The following is an 18,869-nucleotide window of genomic DNA, read 5'->3' on the forward strand; positions in this document are numbered from 1 at the left end:
TGAGAAAGGAGTATTGGGATTTTGGAGACCTCACATTTACCACTACTCCACTTTAACAATATAGATATACGTAGTATAACGTTCAACAATATATGAGATTAATTGATAGAGAGCTATATATGAATTGATATTGAAAGGTGGCATGGGTAAGTCACGAAGCTAGTAGTAGCTAGACCTAGTAGTCACGATGACACACAAAATAACATAATCCAATATTCCATCCATATCTTAATTCCATTTATTTAATATCATTTTAACATCTAATAAATGTCATTTGAGTTTCCTCCCTCTATATCTATTTGTTGTACTTGTTTATCTATATAATATACGGTTTTTTCATGAAATGCCCCTGAGGTTTGCAAAAACGCACCAAATACCCTCGCGTCTTTTGAATCGCATAATATACCCCTATTTTTGCCTAAGTTTGCACCAAATACCCCTAAGCCGACCTTCCGTTAGTCCTCCGTTAAGTCATGTTTATAATTCATCAAATGCACCTATTTATAAACGTATTACACAATATACACCTACTTGTAAACTTATTTGCACGAAATACCCAAACTGCTTTTAAACGGCAGAATTTGATTCAAATGGCTAGTCCAGTAAGTTTTATACTATCAAAAGAAAGAAAGTTGCGTAACAACCATGTTTAATACAAGTGGTCTGCAAAGTAGCTTCTACCAGTAACATTTTGAATTCTAACATTTTGAATTCTAAGCAAAGCTACAAACAAAATGAATTCACTAGTAATTCGGCCTGCTGTGCTAGGATAAAGAGTAGCAGGAGATTGTGTATTCCAAGTTGGAAAATCGAACTCACTGCTGCTGCTAGAAGAGTAAATATTTTCATAATTTGATGCAGCATTACTTAATTGGTACTGAGCATATTCCTCTGTCAAAGTATCCCCAGAAATGAAGAGAAAAAGTAACATAGCCAGTGACATATCGGCTCACCATCACCTTATAAAAATTCTAGAACTGCATATTGATTTTAAGGCCAAAATTCTAGAGCTGTATATTGACCACCAATCCACCAGAGCCACCAGCATGTTACAACAAAAACATCAGACCACTCGTTATTGAAGCTTGGGTTCCTGTTATCAAGATTAGATATCAACCAATCTCTAAATGTACCCCCCAACCTTATATCTTTGTCACTCCAATTCAGCTTCCGCCACACCAAGCGTGCATCAGGACAAAATGAATCTCAGGTTGCACCCTTGCAAACTTTGCAATCAATCTCAATAGTTGCACCCTTGCAGACTTGCAATCAATCTCAGGAGAAAAAACCAAATCCATCCCTAGAACAGATATAGAATTCAAATTCTGGCAATTTTGTAAAGCAAAAGCAAACCCAGTTTGAGTCACGAAATTGCAATTGTTTACTATAATCTCCTCCAAATTTAAGCATTTCTCAGAAAGATTAATAAGAGATTTATCAGAAATGAAGTAATTACTAGACAAATTAACTTTTCTGAGATGAGGGAGCTTCGAAGCAATCAAATCAACGCCTTCATCAGTGATCCCTAAAGCAGCACCACCACCACCAGAAACACCAGTAACGCAGTAATCATCCTTTGGATTACTTACATCCAACTCCTCCAAATTTGTGATGAACTGGGAAATAACCCCCAAATCGGAATCAGTAACAATTGAAAAATTGTGCAACTTGAGCGATTTAATCGACTTGAGAGATGAATTGGGAAATTGTTGAATCGAATTCGAAGGGAAATCGGTGTGATTAGATAGGCCAAGGAAAGTGAAATGAATTGAAGAATTGAAGTGGGTTCGCCATGGAAATCGGAAAGGGAGATATGTTTGAGGTTAGGGAATCGAAGGAAGAGTTTGGAGAGAAGTTTGAGATTTTTTTTTTTTGATTTTAGGTCGAAAAATATATATTAAGGGCAAAATGGTAAACTGCAGCTAACGGAGGACTAACGTCCGTTAACTCCAAGTGCATCTCATGAACAGTATGAAAAAATAGGGGTATATTATGTGATTCAAAAGACGCGAGGGTATTTGGTGCGTTTTTGCAAACCTCAGGGGCATTTCATGAAAAAACCGTATAATATATAGTGTGTAAAAAAAGCTTCATGAAACTGTAACACCCCGACAATTCCCTTTTTCTAAAACAACCCTTTTATAAATATAACTATAGAGAATTATCAAGGCATTATCGCCCGTGTGAAAACGTACGGCTTATTCAGAATTTTGCAGCGGAAAACATAAAACTAACTTTTAGGTTCATAAATAATCGATTACATACTAAGTCCAAAACCAATTAACGGAAATAAGGAAATACGAATAGTACGACAACTTCCAAATATAAGTTAACAACCCAAATCACTTAATAAAACAAATATAACTACGAGCTCTCTAATCCCGATCCCAATGATGCATCATCTTCAAACCTGTAGATGGGCAACGCTTATTGATCCTTAGAGACTGCTCACCAAAGTTGGGTCATCACAGGATCAATAAGGCATAGCCATGATCAACATGCACAAGCAAAAGCACGTAATCAGCAAAGCTGAGTACTACATACTGAATCAATAATAATCCTAACATGATTCTATTAAACGAACAACCCTAACATGATACTAATGAACACAAACAAGGGCAGACAAAACATGATAGTTTGACGACCATACTTGACCAGACTAGACTAGGCTAGACTTTTAGCAATAATATTATTTTAGTTGAAATAGACAATGGACCGAGTTGACCATCCAGAAGTCTTCACTAAGGAAGACGAGGTACGGGCGCGACTCCGTAACCTCAGTGACCTGCGATATCGAGGAACGTTTAAATAAAAATAGGACACGGTGATCAATCCGGTCCCAGAAAAGGCCATGGGCTACCACCATGAACCCCAACTCCTGTTTGTCCGTCACTTCAGACGTGCACAGTCTAAAGCTATTGCTATTCAGTTTCACTTTACATGATTTACAAATTGAGATTTCGTTATGACTCAACCATTACATAAGACAGACAATTCACATTTGTTCACAACTGTTTTTATCTTGGAATTAAGTAAGTGATCATAAAAGCATCAATCAAGACTCATTCCAACTTAACCAACCTTTCCTTTAACCATGAGCGACCCTGTATATGGGCATAAAGTTTCAACTTACTAAACAAGGTCCTCCGCCCTTATAAAGTAGTGAAAAGATAGAAAGGGAACAACAACCAATTGATCCAACCCAATCATATAGAATAATCTAGTGTTCCCAACCAACATGTTTGTATCAAACATCCATACTAACATGTTACAGTTCTTATAGTGCAAAATAAGTTCAATAAGTTTGTCCAACAGTATTAAACATGCACATTCCATATAACCAAGTTTGTCTATAATATCAACATCACCAAGTTCAACAATAATATCAACATGATTTCAACAATTAGCACACATTCCAAGCACGCAGGTATGTACGTACCTTGTGTAAACAAACTGATAGACCACTTTAACACTTTCAAAAGTCGCCTAAAGAGAATTCTTCGCCTAACACAACCAACACATATTCCCAATCAATTTTCGCAACCATAATAAAGCATTCTAAATACATCCTAAACATATTCAGAACCTTCCCTAACGTTAAACTTGAACATCTGATTTCCTAGCATCATAATTATTGAATTAGTGATTGAAATTCGTTGAAAACTCTTTACAAACATCATACTTTAATTTCCGGCAATATAAACTAATTCCAAACTACTCTAAAGCATAATCAATGTTCTTAAAATCATAAAAATAATAGCTTTAATAATATATAACCATTCTATTATGATTTAAATCATTAAAAACCTTAAAAATTCACACTTTAATAATTAAAATCATTATTTCATTTCAATTACCTAATCTGAAAATTAATAATTTAATTATGCAAACCTAAAATTCTGAAATCCACAATTAAATCATAAAGCCTATAATTTAAATTCAAGAAACGCAATTTAAATTATTAAAACGTTATTAAATTCATTATTTAAACATAATATGTAAATCTGAAAATTCTAGTTAAATCATAAAAACATATAATTTAGATTCAAGAACATAATTTAAATTCAAGAACATAAATTCAAATTAATAAACTTAATTAAAATATTTAAATAACTTAGGGTTTAAGAAATAACCAAAAGGAGAGGAAGGAGAGTGCTGGCCGGCGGTGGTGCAGGCACGGCAGTGGTGGCGAGCTAGGAGACGCGGCTGGGCGCGGTGGAGGTTGCGGTTGGGCTGGTTGCCGAAGGTGGTGATGGCCCGCGTGGAGTAGTGACGAAACAGAGTGGAGAGAGAACGTGCTGGTCGGCGATAGGGTTGCGCGGCGGCGAGCAGGGGTGGCGGAAAGAGGTTAGCGACGAGCCGACGGTGACTGCGGTGGTGCTGGGCTGGTGGTTGCTGGTTCGAACACAGAGCAGCAAGTGAGAAAGAGGGGAAGAGTAAGAACGAAGGAGAAGCAAGAAGAAGAGGGAGAGGGAGGAAGACGAAATTACCGAACGGAAGAGGAAGCTGGCGGTGGTCCGGCGGTTGTAGGTGGCCGGCAGCTGGCGGCGTGAGTTGTAGCAGTAAGGGGAAGCAATGTGAGAAAGGAGGAGGGTTTGCAATTTACGTGAATGGTGGTTGAGAGGGAAGGGTTTGTTTTTCTTTTGTTTTCACGTGGAATAGGAGTATAGGAAGGTTATGGGTTCATTGTATTGGGCTTTGCCAATTTGGGCTAGGATTAGATTTAAGTTTGCATTTAAACTTCCAAAACCGGTTATGATTATTTTCCAAATTCCAATGTATTTCGTAATTCAAATTCTTTTCAACATAAAATTCTAAAATTATTCTTGATTGCGCAAACCGTTAAAATATTTAGGATATATTTAAATAAAATTAAATATACATTAAATATATAATAAAGTTCTCAAATCGTTAAATATTTAGAACGTAATTAAATAAAATAAATATACGTTAATTATATATTTATTACTTAAAATTCATAAATTCTATTTAAATATAAATAATGTACGTTAATATATATTAATAAAATTTATAAATTTACGGGGGATTACAATCTACCCCTCTTAAAAGAAGTTTCGTCCCGAAACTTGACAGGGAAATTCACACCTTTTTCAAAAGTTTTCAACTTATTCATACTAAAGAAGTATTTGTGCCACCTAAGTGCACTATTTTGCCAACTCAAAGCTGTTTGTGTTACTCATGAACACCTTTTCTTATGCGGAGAATCTATTTGCTTTGCATCAACTTGTAAAGGTTGCTAAAAATAAGCATAAAATGCATAAAAATACCATAAAAATAGGTAAAAAGCGCGAATTTCTATCGCATTCTACCCCCTTAAAGAAAACGAGTTACGCCCTCGTAACTCACCCCAGGGAATGACTTTGGATATTTCTACTTCAACGAATCATGTCCCCAAAGCTATATTTCCACTAAAATCATAGCAAGTGGGATTTCTACACTTCTTTCCACACAATGCCTCAACAGGTGACATCGTAATGCTTGCATGGTAACTATTGATGCACGAAAATTCAATCGAACCTGGGTGGCTTTCCCAATTACCCTTAGAGTCAATAACACAGGTTTTCAACATAAATTCCGTTAGTAATCTCAATCTGTCTATTGGTTGCAGGGCGGAAAGAAATATTCATTTTCAATGTTGTCCCCAAGATTCACCTGGACCTTATTGCCAAAATTTCAGACTTTTGTTCTCGGTAAGGATCTTATATGTTGCCCTATAAGGGTAATGTCTCCAAATATTCGTAGATAACACCATAACAGCTAACTCTAGGTCATGGGTTTGGTAATTAGCCTTATAAGGTTTCAATTGACGCGACAACAGCTAAATCTAGAAAGTTTCCTCACATTTCTCACTTCACTTGAATTTCGATTCCTTTTTCAACAAGTTGGTCATTGGTTTTGCTTTCTTCCAAAAGTCTTTCACAACCTCCTATAATGGTCATCTAGGCCTATAAAACTTCAAGTATCGGACACGTTCTTTGGAGTAGGTCACTCACTCACAGCTTGAATCTTAGCATGATCTACAGAAACTCCTTCTGTTCAACTTTTCCTTGATACCGAACCTCATTACACTTTTCATGGGTGTATAACTTTTGGGCTTAACTCTTAGCTCTTGCACCAATTCATGTATTTCTTTTCATCTTTTCCAGCCAACAATGATTTCCAACGATCCTGGACCACTCAAATCTTCTCTTAAATTTATTCCCTTACGTAACATAGTTCTCAATTAATTTAGTCCTTCACTTTTCTGTCGGTGTCACTTATACACATATGACTTCAAGATTTGTATACTTCATTTAATAAAACTAGATTCTTTCTAAGCGTCTCCAAATAATCCTCAGGTGTTTGTCATGATTTTTCTCATTCCTTGAATAAATCAGGATATCATCAATAACATAATAATGAACTTAATTCGGAATTCATGGAAAATCTTATCCATCAAATACATACTTATGGCAGGTGCATGGGTTAACCCAAAATATATTACTCTAAACCCATAATGACAATGACGAATGCTAATGAGGTCTTAGGCCCTTATCAGCTATTCTCAATGGGTGGTACTTCAAACACAAATCAGTTTTCGAGAACACACTCGCCCAATTCAATTGATCCAATATGTCATCTATCTTAGGTACATGATATTTATTCTTGACGGTGTTTAGTTCCCTAAAATCGATGCATAATTCCATACTCTTATGTTTCTACTTAATAAATATATTCCTTGACCAAACAACTCTTGCAATAGTGTCTTAATTCCCTCATTTCGGGAGGTGTCATTCTACATGGTGCTTTAGGTATAGGCGTCGTTTCAGGAACTAAGTCTATAGTGAACTCAAGGCTCTAACAGGTAACATACTTGCAATTTCACTCGGAAACACATCAATGAATCCGCTCATAATGGCAACATCCTCGGTTTTCACTCCAACTTCTTTACTCACCTCTAACACACTACGGAAAAATAGTTCACACTCCCTATTCATCAATTTTCTCACTTGCATTTCCGAAATAACTAAAGGTTCTTGGTCTTCTCAAAACATCTATATGAGGTCAATCTTCCAATATGGTTCCTTAATTTTACTTTCTGAATTTCACAGTACGTCTATCTTAGCGTTGTACAAACTTAGCCAATCCCATCCTAAGGTTTATGAATTCTTGTGCCTTTTGTTTTCTCATAAAAAGAGGATAAAACTTTTTCCTTAAGACGGTAACAAATGAATCCCAATTGAATCTCTCAACAACGCTAAGTCTAACCCCATTTTCTCTCCACTGTAAATCGGCTTCATCTTTCAAATACATGACAACTTGACCCACTCTCATATTCTCAAGACAATTCAAATCCCCAAACAATTTCTCAAACTCTCCAATCTGGTTTTCTAAAAAGGTGGGGTCATCTTTTCCGCCAAGAGGCGAATAGCAACAACTAAGTCATTATTGTTGGCCATTCTAGAACGCGGCCTGCAATTAGTATACTCTACTTTAGGTTTGAAACATCACCTATACGTTATCCCATACAATTTAATACTTGAATTGACCATAAAGTTCGCCTCAACCAACAATGTTCACATTAATACACATCATTTATGAAGGCACGACAATCGTTTATGAAGGTGCAACGATCGTCTACAAGATGCAATAATCATTGAAAAATAATCATCCTCGATAATTCACGAAAGACATTCACACACTGCACATATGGCATAACCTTTTGAATCATATTGGTCATGAGGGTCTAGATTGGCCCTCACTTTCTTTATGTACTCAAATCATTTAATATTATTGTGGCAATTAAATTGATCCACAATTCACACTGAGTATGCAACCAATGGAAAATTAATCCATGACGTGTTACCTAAAGGTTGGGGTATTATGGAATCCTCAAAATAGAATAAAGAACAATTCCTTGAAAACTTTAACTTTTATTGCTAACTCCATAAATATTTATTACATCCTTCAAAATAATAAAGAACATTTCAAACTTCAATAAACTTTAACTTTAAACTATTGTAGCTTCGCTACTTATTCTCTAAAACATAAAAGAGTTAAATTAACTATTTATGACTTCAAAATATTTGTGGCCTCTTGCCTATCCATTGCTCCTGAAACTTGCGAAGTGAAATTTAGATCTCAAGATTATCGAACTCTTCTTCAGGGTCTTCATCGGGGTCTTCCTCAGGGTTTGCATCTTCACCCATGTCTTCATCTTGATTAGGCTCACTTGCCATCTCCTGTTCACTTTCGAGCTCTGCATCCAAATCACTAGAGATCTCAATGGTTGGCTCATGAGCCGCTGGGTTAGGATACTCTGCCTCAACACCTACATTCTCATTCTCCACAGCTACATCATTTTCCTCTAGGTCATTATTTACACTAATTCCCATAGGTTCTTCTGTAACTGAATCCCCAACATGACTCCCTACGATTTTACCGTCTCTAAACCCACTTTCTGCCGCTTCAATAATGGTGGTCAGAATTTCTGAATCATATTTCCATCTACCATCCCAAGTTCCATACTTAGTCAAGTTTGGAGTCCCATTATCAGAATGCATGTCTTTAAACTTTTCCTTGAGTTCTAGGTATGGAAATTTGTTAGGTAAGCAATTAATGATTGTGGCTGCTATGATATCCTTTCTCATTAAGATAGGTTGCCCTTGAACTTTAGCATAATATTCACATCCAAACACAATTTTCTTCACGTAAATATCAGGGGTTTCTATATCAAGTTTCTCGAAGGATCCTATGTTAGTATACTTGGAAAGAAACATTTTATTCCTGGAATAAACAATTCAAAGTCTCACTAACGATTTTCCAGCCAAATCATAAACAAAGTTCAATAATGCAATAAGTTTGGTGGAAGCAAACAATTCTTTATGCACATTTAAATGTAACATTAAACAATTAGCATACGCACGTACATAACAATCAATTTCTTATGCTAGCATTGACTAGCTGCTAATGCACATATAATTCTATCTTATATGCCTTTCTTATACTACCCATCTCTCATAAACTAAAGCATTGAAATAGTTTAAATAACAAATTAAAAGGACGATAATATAATTAAATTATAACATAGAATAAAAATATAAAATAAATAAAGTAAAATAAATTAAGGAAATGCGTAGCGAATAAATTCGAAAATAAAGTTATTAATTCGAAGAAGATTTATATATATATATATATTTTTTTTTTTTTTTTTTTTTTTTAAATAACGAATTCTAACTCTTGAAACAATTTTAAAAAAAAAATTGAACTTCTAAAAAAAAATTGTACTCCTTTTTTTTGAATAATAATTAATAAGAAAAAGAATAAAAATTTCGAAAGTCAATTTAATTCGAATAAATAATTTGATTTCGAACTTAAATAAGAAATATTATATACTTTCAAACAAGATAAAAGGAGATCTTCCCCCCCAAAAAAAAGTACCAATTTTTGAACACTATAATACGTAGAATCTCGATTTTTAAGAAATTTATTTTAAATAACTAGATAGTTAGGCGCCTAAAAATTTATTAAAGTAAAACCTTAGCTTCTAGATACCACTTTGTAACACCCCGACAATTCCCTTTTTCTAAAACAACCCTTTTATAAATATAACTATAGAGAATTATCAAGGCATTATCGCCCGTGTGAAAACGTACGGCTTATTCAGAATTTTGCAGCGGAAAACATAAAACTAACTTTTAGGTTCATAAATAATCGATTACATACTAAGTCCAAAACCAATTAACGGAAATAAGGAAATACGAATAGTACGACAACTTCCAAATATAAGTTAACAACCCAAATCACTTAATAAAACAAATATAACTACGAGCTCTCTAATCCCGATCCCAATGATGCATCATCTTCAAACCTGTAGATGGGCAACGCTTATTGATCCTTAGAGACTGCTCACCAAAGTTGGGTCATCACAGGATCAATAAGGCATAGCCATGATCAACATGCACAAGCAAAAGCACGTAATCAGCAAAGCTGAGTACTACATACTGAATCAATAATAATCCTAACATGATTCTATTAAACGAACAACCCTAACATGATACTAATGAACACAAACAAGGGCAGACAAAACATGATAGTTTGACGACCATACTTGACCAGACTAGACTAGGCTAGACTTTTAGCAATAATATTATTTTAGTTGAAATAGACAATGGACCGAGTTGACCATCCAGAAGTCTTCACTAAGGAAGACGAGGTACGGGCGCGACTCCGTAACCTCAGTGACCTGCGATATCGAGGAACGTTTAAATAAAAATAGGACACGGTGATCAATCCGGTCCCAGAAAAGGCCATGGGCTACCACCATGAACCCCAACTCCTGTTTGTCCGTCACTTCAGACGTGCACAGTCTAAAGCTATTGCTATTCAGTTTCACTTTACATGATTTACAAATTGAGATTTCGTTATGACTCAACCATTACATAAGACAGACAATTCACATTTGTTCACAACTGTTTTTATCTTGGAATTAAGTAAGTGATCATAAAAGCATCAATCAAGACTCATTCCAACTTAACCAACCTTTCCTTTAACCATGAGCGACCCTGTATATGGGCATAAAGTTTCAACTTACTAAACAAGGTCCTCCGCCCTTATAAAGTAGTGAAAAGATAGAAAGGGAACAACAACCAATTGATCCAACCCAATCATATAGAATAATCTAGTGTTCCCAACCAACATGTTTGTATCAAACATCCATACTAACATGTTACAGTTCTTATAGTGCAAAATAAGTTCAATAAGTTTGTCCAACAGTATTAAACATGCACATTCCATATAACCAAGTTTGTCTATAATATCAACATCACCAAGTTCAACAATAATATCAACATGATTTCAACAATTAGCACACATTCCAAGCACGCAGGTATGTACGTACCTTGTGTAAACAAACTGATAGACCACTTTAACACTTTCAAAAGTCGCCTAAAGAGAATTCTTCGCCTAACACAACCAACACATATTCCCAATCAATTTTCGCAACCATAATAAAGCATTCTAAATACATCCTAAACATATTCAGAACCTTCCCTAACGTTAAACTTGAACATCTGATTTCCTAGCATCATAATTATTGAATTAGTGATTGAAATTCGTTGAAAACTCTTTACAAACATCATACTTTAATTTCCGGCAATATAAACTAATTCCAAACTACTCTAAAGCATAATCAATGTTCTTAAAATCATAAAAATAATAGCTTTAATAATATATAACCATTCTATTATGATTTAAATCATTAAAAACCTTAAAAATTCACACTTTAATAATTAAAATCATTATTTCATTTCAATTACCTAATCTGAAAATTAATAATTTAATTATGCAAACCTAAAATTCTGAAATCCACAATTAAATCATAAAGCCTATAATTTAAATTCAAGAAACGCAATTTAAATTATTAAAACGTTATTAAATTCATTATTTAAACATAATATGTAAATCTGAAAATTCTAGTTAAATCATAAAAACATATAATTTAGATTCAAGAACATAATTTAAATTCAAGAGCATAAATTCAAATTAATAAACTTAATTAAAATATTTAAATAACTTAGGGTTTAAGAAATAACCAAAAGGAGAGGAAGGAGAGTGCTGGCCGGCGGTGGTGCAGGCACGGCAGTGGTGGCGAGCTAGGAGACGCGGCTGGGCGCGGTGGAGGTTGCGGTTGGGCTGGTTGCCGAAGGTGGTGATGGCCCGCGTGGAGTAGTGACGAAACAGAGTGGAGAGAGAACGTGCTGGTCGGCGATAGGGTTGCGCGGCGGCGAGCAGGGGTGGCGGAAAGAGGTTAGCGACGAGCCGACGGTGACTGCGGTGGTGCTGGGCTGGTGGTTGCTGGTTCGAACACAGAGCAGCAAGTGAGAAAGAGGGGAAGAGTAAGAACGAAGGAGAAGCAAGAAGAAGAGGGAGAGGGAGGAAGACGAAATTACCGAACGGAAGAGGAAGCTGGCGGTGGTCCGGCGGTTGTAGGTGGCCGGCAGCTGGCGGCGTGAGTTGTAGCAGTAAGGGGAAGCAATGTGAGAAAGGAGGAGGGTTTGCAATTTACGTGAATGGTGGTTGAGAGGGAAGGGTTTGTTTTTCTTTTGTTTTCACGTGGAATAGGAGTATAGGAAGGTTATGGGTTCATTGTATTGGGCTTTGCCAATTTGGGCTAGGATTAGATTTAAGTTTGCATTTAAACTTCCAAAACCGGTTATGATTATTTTCCAAATTCCAATGTATTTCGTAATTCAAATTCTTTTCAACATAAAATTCTAAAATTATTCTTGATTGCGCAAACCGTTAAAATATTTAGGATATATTTAAATAAAATTAAATATACATTAAATATATAATAAAGTTCTCAAATCGTTAAATATTTAGAACGTAATTAAATAAAATAAATATACGTTAATTATATATTTATTACTTAAAATTCATAAATTCTATTTAAATATAAATAATGTACGTTAATATATATTAATAAAATTTATAAATTTACGGGGGATTACAGAAACAATCAAACAATTGGAATATATACAAAAGAAAAGTCAAATTTGACAATAATTGGTACGTCCTATGCCAGTATCCACTAATAATTTAATCACATTTCATTACCCTTGGACAACGAAACATGAAAAGTTTATAGTTCTCTTACAATTTTTATACGGAGTAGTACTCTTATCTTAAATTAGCGGTAAGAAAAATGATACATTATTTAATATGACACTTGATAATAAGTCATTGATTGAGCCATACTAACCATTTATTTATTTATTTTATCATTTCACAATTCGTATTATTAATATAACTTACAATTTATCTAGCGAATTTAAAAATGCCAATCAGATAGTCTTTTATAAGAATATGTCGACATCTAGAATTTCACACCGCGCAATAAGTAATTGACGGTCTAACAAACTAGTGAGAGATACAAGGTATGAATGATTCTACTTTTTGCTCATATTCTTTTCCTACTCAATGCCTTTTATAGTTCTTTAATGTTACATCATCAAGGTATACATATTTACAAAATAACTTATATATAACGGTCTTATATATAAAACCAATTTCTTATCAAATAGTTGTATTGGTTAATTAATCAAATACATAGTTATGTTCAATTAATTACACAGAGTATTTTACAATCAAACAGTCATACTAGCTTTCTGATCAATCAGTTATATTTTTTAATCAAATAGTTACACTTTGTCATAGCAAAATTATATTTTCGAATGTTGACATCAACGATTTTATATATACGACCGTTTCATAGGAAACATAACCATGTAAAATGTTGTACTTATTCCAATCCGACTATTTAAGACAAGTGTTGCACTTATTCAGAAACGGATGGAATATACTCTAGAAGGTCAAAGCAGTTTCATCATATAGGATTTTATTTATTGTGACACATTCCCTTTATTTCCAAAATAAATAACTACAATGTATAAAAATCGATTTTTACAAATTCAACTCTAGTAGAGACTTTTGTTTTTATCCCCACCAAACTCCAATCATTGACCAAAGAATTATTTTGACTTTTCACATAAACAAAAGAGACTTCGAAATTGACTTGCCTTCAAATTTGCTACAAATAAAAATAGATATAAAATAAAGACAAAAAATGACTATTGACTATTTGACCCTTTCAATTATTCAACACCAGACACTTTCTAAGATGGTGATTCCACCAAGAAGATGGGAATCCAAAGGAAAATTCCTAAAATTAGGAAAAGACTAGTAGAGTGGTTACTGACTAAACCAAATTATTGACCTAAAAATCAGTTCACATTGATCATGTACCTATATAATATAGGCGATTTTTATTATATAACTGGTTGTATCATGTATGAGCTTAAAGTATATAGAGTTGACAGTCTCTTCCTCCAAAAGATTAGGGTGTTTGAAAAAATGGTCAATTGAGTTCTCGTTAGATTCTTTCAAAAAATATTTTAAAAGTATCAGGTTTTTTAAATCGCTTGTTGAATTTGATAAATTTTCGTTTTATTTTTTAAGGCGTGTGTTGGAGACCGTCAAAAATCAAGTATAACAATTTTTTAGGGATAAAAAGGGGTACTGCGAGATAAATAAGTAATATAATGAGTTTTGGAACTTAAAATAAGTAAGTTATATTCTTGACATGGATTATGTTTTTATTTCAGTGGCAAATTATGTTTTTATTATTTTGAGACCGCAACAAACTTGTCAAAAGGAATAAAACAAACAAAATTATTGTCAATAAAAGGATCTACTTTTAATAGTTGTTTATAGCGAGGCCAAGTCTGCAATTTTGTCCTGTTTATCTAAATTCATCTCGTGACTTTTTAACTTGGATTACTGAAGTCAACGATTTATTGACCTAATGGTTAACTGTTTAAAACTAAGGGTCAATATGGCTTCCTATGATAGGTTACATGTTCAAAAGTTCAAAACCCCCCTTACCCCTTATGTGTTTTGTCTTTGTGGCTCATTCGAAAAAGGAAAAAAACATTGGCTCGTTCGTTAATATCGTCAACGTCCAGTGTTTGGTTTTAAAAGTCAGATGATTTAGATTGATCATGAATTAAATCATAGCCACATTTATAATAATCATAATGATTTTAAAAACTGACAGCAGAAACATGAAAACTACAGTATATAATTTTCATACGAAGTATTTTTGTTTTTTATTTTTATAAAAACAAAATTGTGTAAAGAAATGATACCGAACATGACATTAATCTTGATTATCGAATATAGAAAGTTAATTAATACGTCATGGCTCGTGTGGTTCAAGATTTGTCAAGCTCCTTCCTATTTTACACACTTTGCAGTCTTTCTCAAACTCCCAATCCGCTTTAGCGTTTTCCCTCCCAACATCAATTCAGATAAACCCTAAAATTAGCCCCCTTTCAATTTTCCCTCGCAATTCCATAAGCCCTAATTTCACTCTCCCCCCTTTTTTTCTCGCTCTTTCTCTCTCCTCAACAATGGATACTTTGCAAGATACATACAGAGACGACGACGAAGAAGACCTAGAAAGCATCCCACCTCATCAATTTCCCCCAAATCAAAGCGACCCAGTTCCTGAAGTCAATACAATCGAAAGTAACGACATTGTTCACTCAAACCCTAACCCTAATTTACCTTCAAGCCCGACAATTGATGCGAAAGAACCCGAGTCAATGGCTGTAGAATCGGCGGAAAATCCGACCCAATCGTTGACAAAGTGCGAAACTTTAGGGTCTGAAGATGTTTCTTCTGAATCAATCTCTGAAGATGAGCAAAACCCGGATACTTTAACTGCCAAGAAACTACTGGAATTAGGTGAGGACGAAGAAGAACTAGACCCACCTTCCAAGAAGCAGAAATCACTCGCTAATTTCGATATTCATCTGTTAGATTTAGATTCACAATCCGCCATGAAATCAACACCGATTAATGGGAATGCAGGTGGCGGTGGGAGTAGTAAGAAGTCGTCGAAGAAGAAGAGCAAGGGCAACAGTGTATGGACGAAAACAACGTCCAGAAAAGGGAAGAAGAAGTCTAAGAACAACAACAGTAACAATAACAACAACAATGCTGTTACACCCAAATCAGAGGATGCTGTGTTGATCACCCCAATTCCCAGGTTTCCTGATAAGAACGATGATTCCCCTGACTCAATGATTTGTCTTTCCAAGGTATACAAAGCAGAAAAGGTGGAATTGAGTGAAGATAGATTGAGTGCTGGTAGTTGTAAAGGGTATAGAATGGTGAGGGCAACAAGAGGGGTGAGTGATGGTGCTTGGTATTTTGAGATTAAGGTGGTTAGTTTAGGAGAAACAGGGCATACGAGGTTAGGGTGGTCGACTGAAAAAGGGGACTTACAAGCTCCGGTTGGGTACGATGGTAATAGTTTCGGGTATAGGGATATTGATGGGAGTAAGATACATAAGGCATTGAGGGAGAAGTATGGGGAAGAAGGGTATAAAGAAGGTGATGTTATTGGATTTTATATCAATTTGCCTGATGGGAGTTTGTGTGCTCCGAAACCGGCTCATTTAGTTTGGTATAAAGGGCAGAAGTATGTTTGTGCACCGGACCCGAAGGAGGAACCCCCTAAGATTGTTTCCGGTGAGTTTCTTTTTTCCTTGTTCAATCATTGTTGTTGTTTCTGTATTAGTCTGCGGAGTTTTTGAAGTACACTTGTCTTGTTTGCTGGTTGATTGGTTGTTTGACTGTGTTTTGGAAACTGTAGGTTAGAAATGAAGTGAGAATAATGTGTAGAATTGTTTTTGTAAGTTGTTTAAACTGCTTTCATGTTATGGATCGAGTCATTGAGGGATTGTCGCTTTAGTCTAGGTTATGAATTTTGATACCAAGGTTGAATTTACCACTTAAGGCTGGTGTATAGACTTTGTGCATCAGTTTGCTGAGCACTTCCATGAAAGAAATAAAGCATTTTTGTAATGTATGTTATGGCAGGAAAACAGGCATGTTAGTGCCGCTTGGTGTGCTTGTCTCAATATGGGTTAGCTTTACCTCCAATAAGAGTGCAGATTACCCTTATCTCCTGTTTAGTAATTACCATCTATTTATGATGCTTGGAGACTCACAGAGGACCGTTTAGCCGTGATCACTTTCTAGTGATCATCATTATGTTTCTGCTGATAGGAACATGGATCCAATAAGTGCCCATCATTAGAGAAGCTCACTTAACTTTGATTATAGAAGGCAGCCTGCAATTTGTGCCCGCCATTATTCATTATTAGCAAGCTAGGACTCAAGTTTTAGATTTTACCCAAATGCCTCATTGTACATCATAATGCCTGGTAAAAGATGGTAACTTCCAGAGAATTTTAGGTCATGTTTACTAAAGTTATGAAGCTAATGCAAGGACACGAACCTTGTGAAATATGAATTTAAGGCGTCTATTTCATGGAAGATCGTGGTTATGCGGTTGTGAGTTTCTTGTGGGATGTGCTATGAAGCTCGTTATACCATACTGTTGACTTTTGTATGAGGATTATTCTTGTTTTTAAGCTGGATGTTGTTGATAGAAATATGTTGTTTTTAGATGCTAATGTCTTGAGTAGTAAAGTACCAGGGTTTTTGGTGGCTTTGAATATCATTTTGAAGAAAGTGTTTTCAGCAAATTAGTGGGTTTTATAGAAGCTGAAGGATAGCTGTTGTTGGGTGATAGTCTGGTAGATGATATGTGTGTTTGGGGCACTGAGGTTGCATTTTTTCATGTTTCAGCATTTCAAAAAATTTGGATAGTCAGGCTGGCATAGATGGGATGGATGGTGTTAGCTGTTAAGTTGTTAACAAATAGGATACAAAATTGTCATGGATTTATGGCATATGAGAGTTAGGGAATGAATGATGATAGTATGCATAGGTGAGAAAGAAAACTTGTGAATGTTAATGTTGTCTGAAGGGGTATTGGCTGCTTTCTACTTTTGAGCATTGGTAGATGTCATATGAGAGGTATTTGTACGACAACTCTCAACTTGTAGCCTTGTAAGGCTGTTCTAGACATAGTAAAACTGGCCTTACCCAATTGTCTAATGCGTATTATTGGAAACATACCGCACCCTAAACAAGGCACCTTGATCTTGACGCGAAACAAAATTGACCCGACCTGACTGGCTGACCCGAAGCATATTGATTAAATTTTGATAATAAGCTAATTGGCTTAGACACCAAATCTGAAATTACGGGACCCAAAAAAATCCAATTATTAAACAAATACGTCATAAGACTCATAACCCAAATATGTTCCAAGATCCATAACTAAACCCCTCTTGAGTGGTTGTTGTCAGGTCTGGTAGACTGTGATTTTGTAAAGGTAGGATACATAATTTTGCTCTAAAATGATACTGTTTCATTTGCAAACTCCCCTGCAAAACTTTTGTTGAGGTGTAGTCATTGCTTTGATAAAACTCAAATATGATTTAGTTATCTTTACTGGCCACCAATAATGTGAACAATGACTGGGGACCTTTGGCACCTTCAATAGAACATTTCCCCCCTGTTCTATAGTTACAAGTGCGTCTGTGAAATGCCTCAGTCTGACGTCCCATTAAATCAACAAGGTAGTTTTGCAGTCGGAAGTGGTTGTGTTACCAAACCATCAACCTCATAAACAGGCGGTATTTAATCGCCCTCGTGTCTTTGATTCTGTTGAATTTCTATGTCGAATTTTGAAATCCATTGAAGAACATTCATATTGATTGTGGTTAAGAGATCATTTTCTTACCCCTTTTCAAATTTGTTTCAATGCAGGAAGTGAAATATCCTTCTTTAAGAATGGTATTTGTCAGGGAGTTGCTTTTCAGGATCTTTTTGGTGGATGCTACTTCCCTGCAGCGTCGATGTATACCCTTCCTAATCAACCTAATTGTGTTGTGAAGTTCAACTTTGGCCCTGATTTTGAATGTTTCCCCACCGATTTTGAAGGCCGTCCGGTCCCAAAGCCCATGATTGAAGTTCCATATCATGGAATTGAAAATCGAGACGAAAATGGGGTATTAGATGAGGACAAGCAGCAGTAGATGTTACATTAAATTTTCTGTTGTACGAAAAGTATGGTGTTGGGGCTCTTAATTCTTATCCTTTTCTTTTCCTGCTCTTTTGTCTTGAAAGGAAAAAGTTAATCCTCATAGAACTGTCCAATGTCAATGATACAGAGGAGGTTGTTGTTGTACTATGGTGGAACAATTGATCTGATATAAATGGCTAAGATTATTCGTTGCATTCAAATCAAGATAATCATTTTATGCTTTCTGGTGTATGATTTCTCATTTCTGCCATGATGTTACTAACAATTATTTATGATGTAAATTGAAGTTTGTCAAGTTTGTTATGCTAGGGGGTGAACCCTATTTGTAATACTGTCTGAA

The 18,869-nt window shown here is 35.3% G+C and overlaps 2 protein-coding genes across 3 annotated transcripts; one reads left to right on the plus strand and one right to left on the minus strand.

Moving 5' to 3' along the window:
* Positions 1-7,289: 7,289 nt before the first annotated feature.
* Positions 7,290-12,474, minus strand: LOC130459662 (uncharacterized). Of its 2 annotated transcripts, none has more exons than XM_056827151.1 (4): positions 11,952-12,474; positions 11,595-11,856; positions 10,901-10,965; positions 7,290-8,787 (listed from the first exon to the last, which is right to left on the minus strand). In XM_056827151.1, exon 4 carries the CDS (start codon positions 8,778-8,780, stop codon positions 8,136-8,138), a length of 645 nt encoding a protein of 214 aa, XP_056683129.1. In that variant the 5' UTR covers positions 8,781-8,787; positions 10,901-10,965; positions 11,595-11,856; positions 11,952-12,474; the 3' UTR covers positions 7,290-8,135. The 2 variants fall into 2 exon arrangements, 1 of the variants encoding a protein (XP_056683129.1); XR_008919221.1 differs by lacking the exon at positions 7,290-8,787 and adding an exon at positions 9,670-9,905 and having other exon boundaries at positions 11,952-12,416.
* Positions 12,475-14,819: 2,345 nt separating this feature from the next.
* On the plus strand, positions 14,820-18,748 carry LOC110801214 (protein TRAUCO). The gene is made up of 2 exons (XM_022006546.2): positions 14,820-16,098; positions 18,253-18,748. Exons 1-2 carry the CDS (start codon positions 14,973-14,975, stop codon positions 18,519-18,521), a joined length of 1,395 nt encoding a protein of 464 aa, XP_021862238.2. The 5' UTR covers positions 14,820-14,972; the 3' UTR covers positions 18,522-18,748.
* Positions 18,749-18,869: the final 121 nt, after the last annotated feature.

The sequence above is a fragment of the Spinacia oleracea genome, chromosome 4, assembly GCF_020520425.1.
Source record: "Spinacia oleracea cultivar Varoflay chromosome 4, BTI_SOV_V1, whole genome shotgun sequence".
NCBI classification, from domain to species: domain Eukaryota; kingdom Viridiplantae; phylum Streptophyta; class Magnoliopsida; order Caryophyllales; family Amaranthaceae; genus Spinacia; species Spinacia oleracea.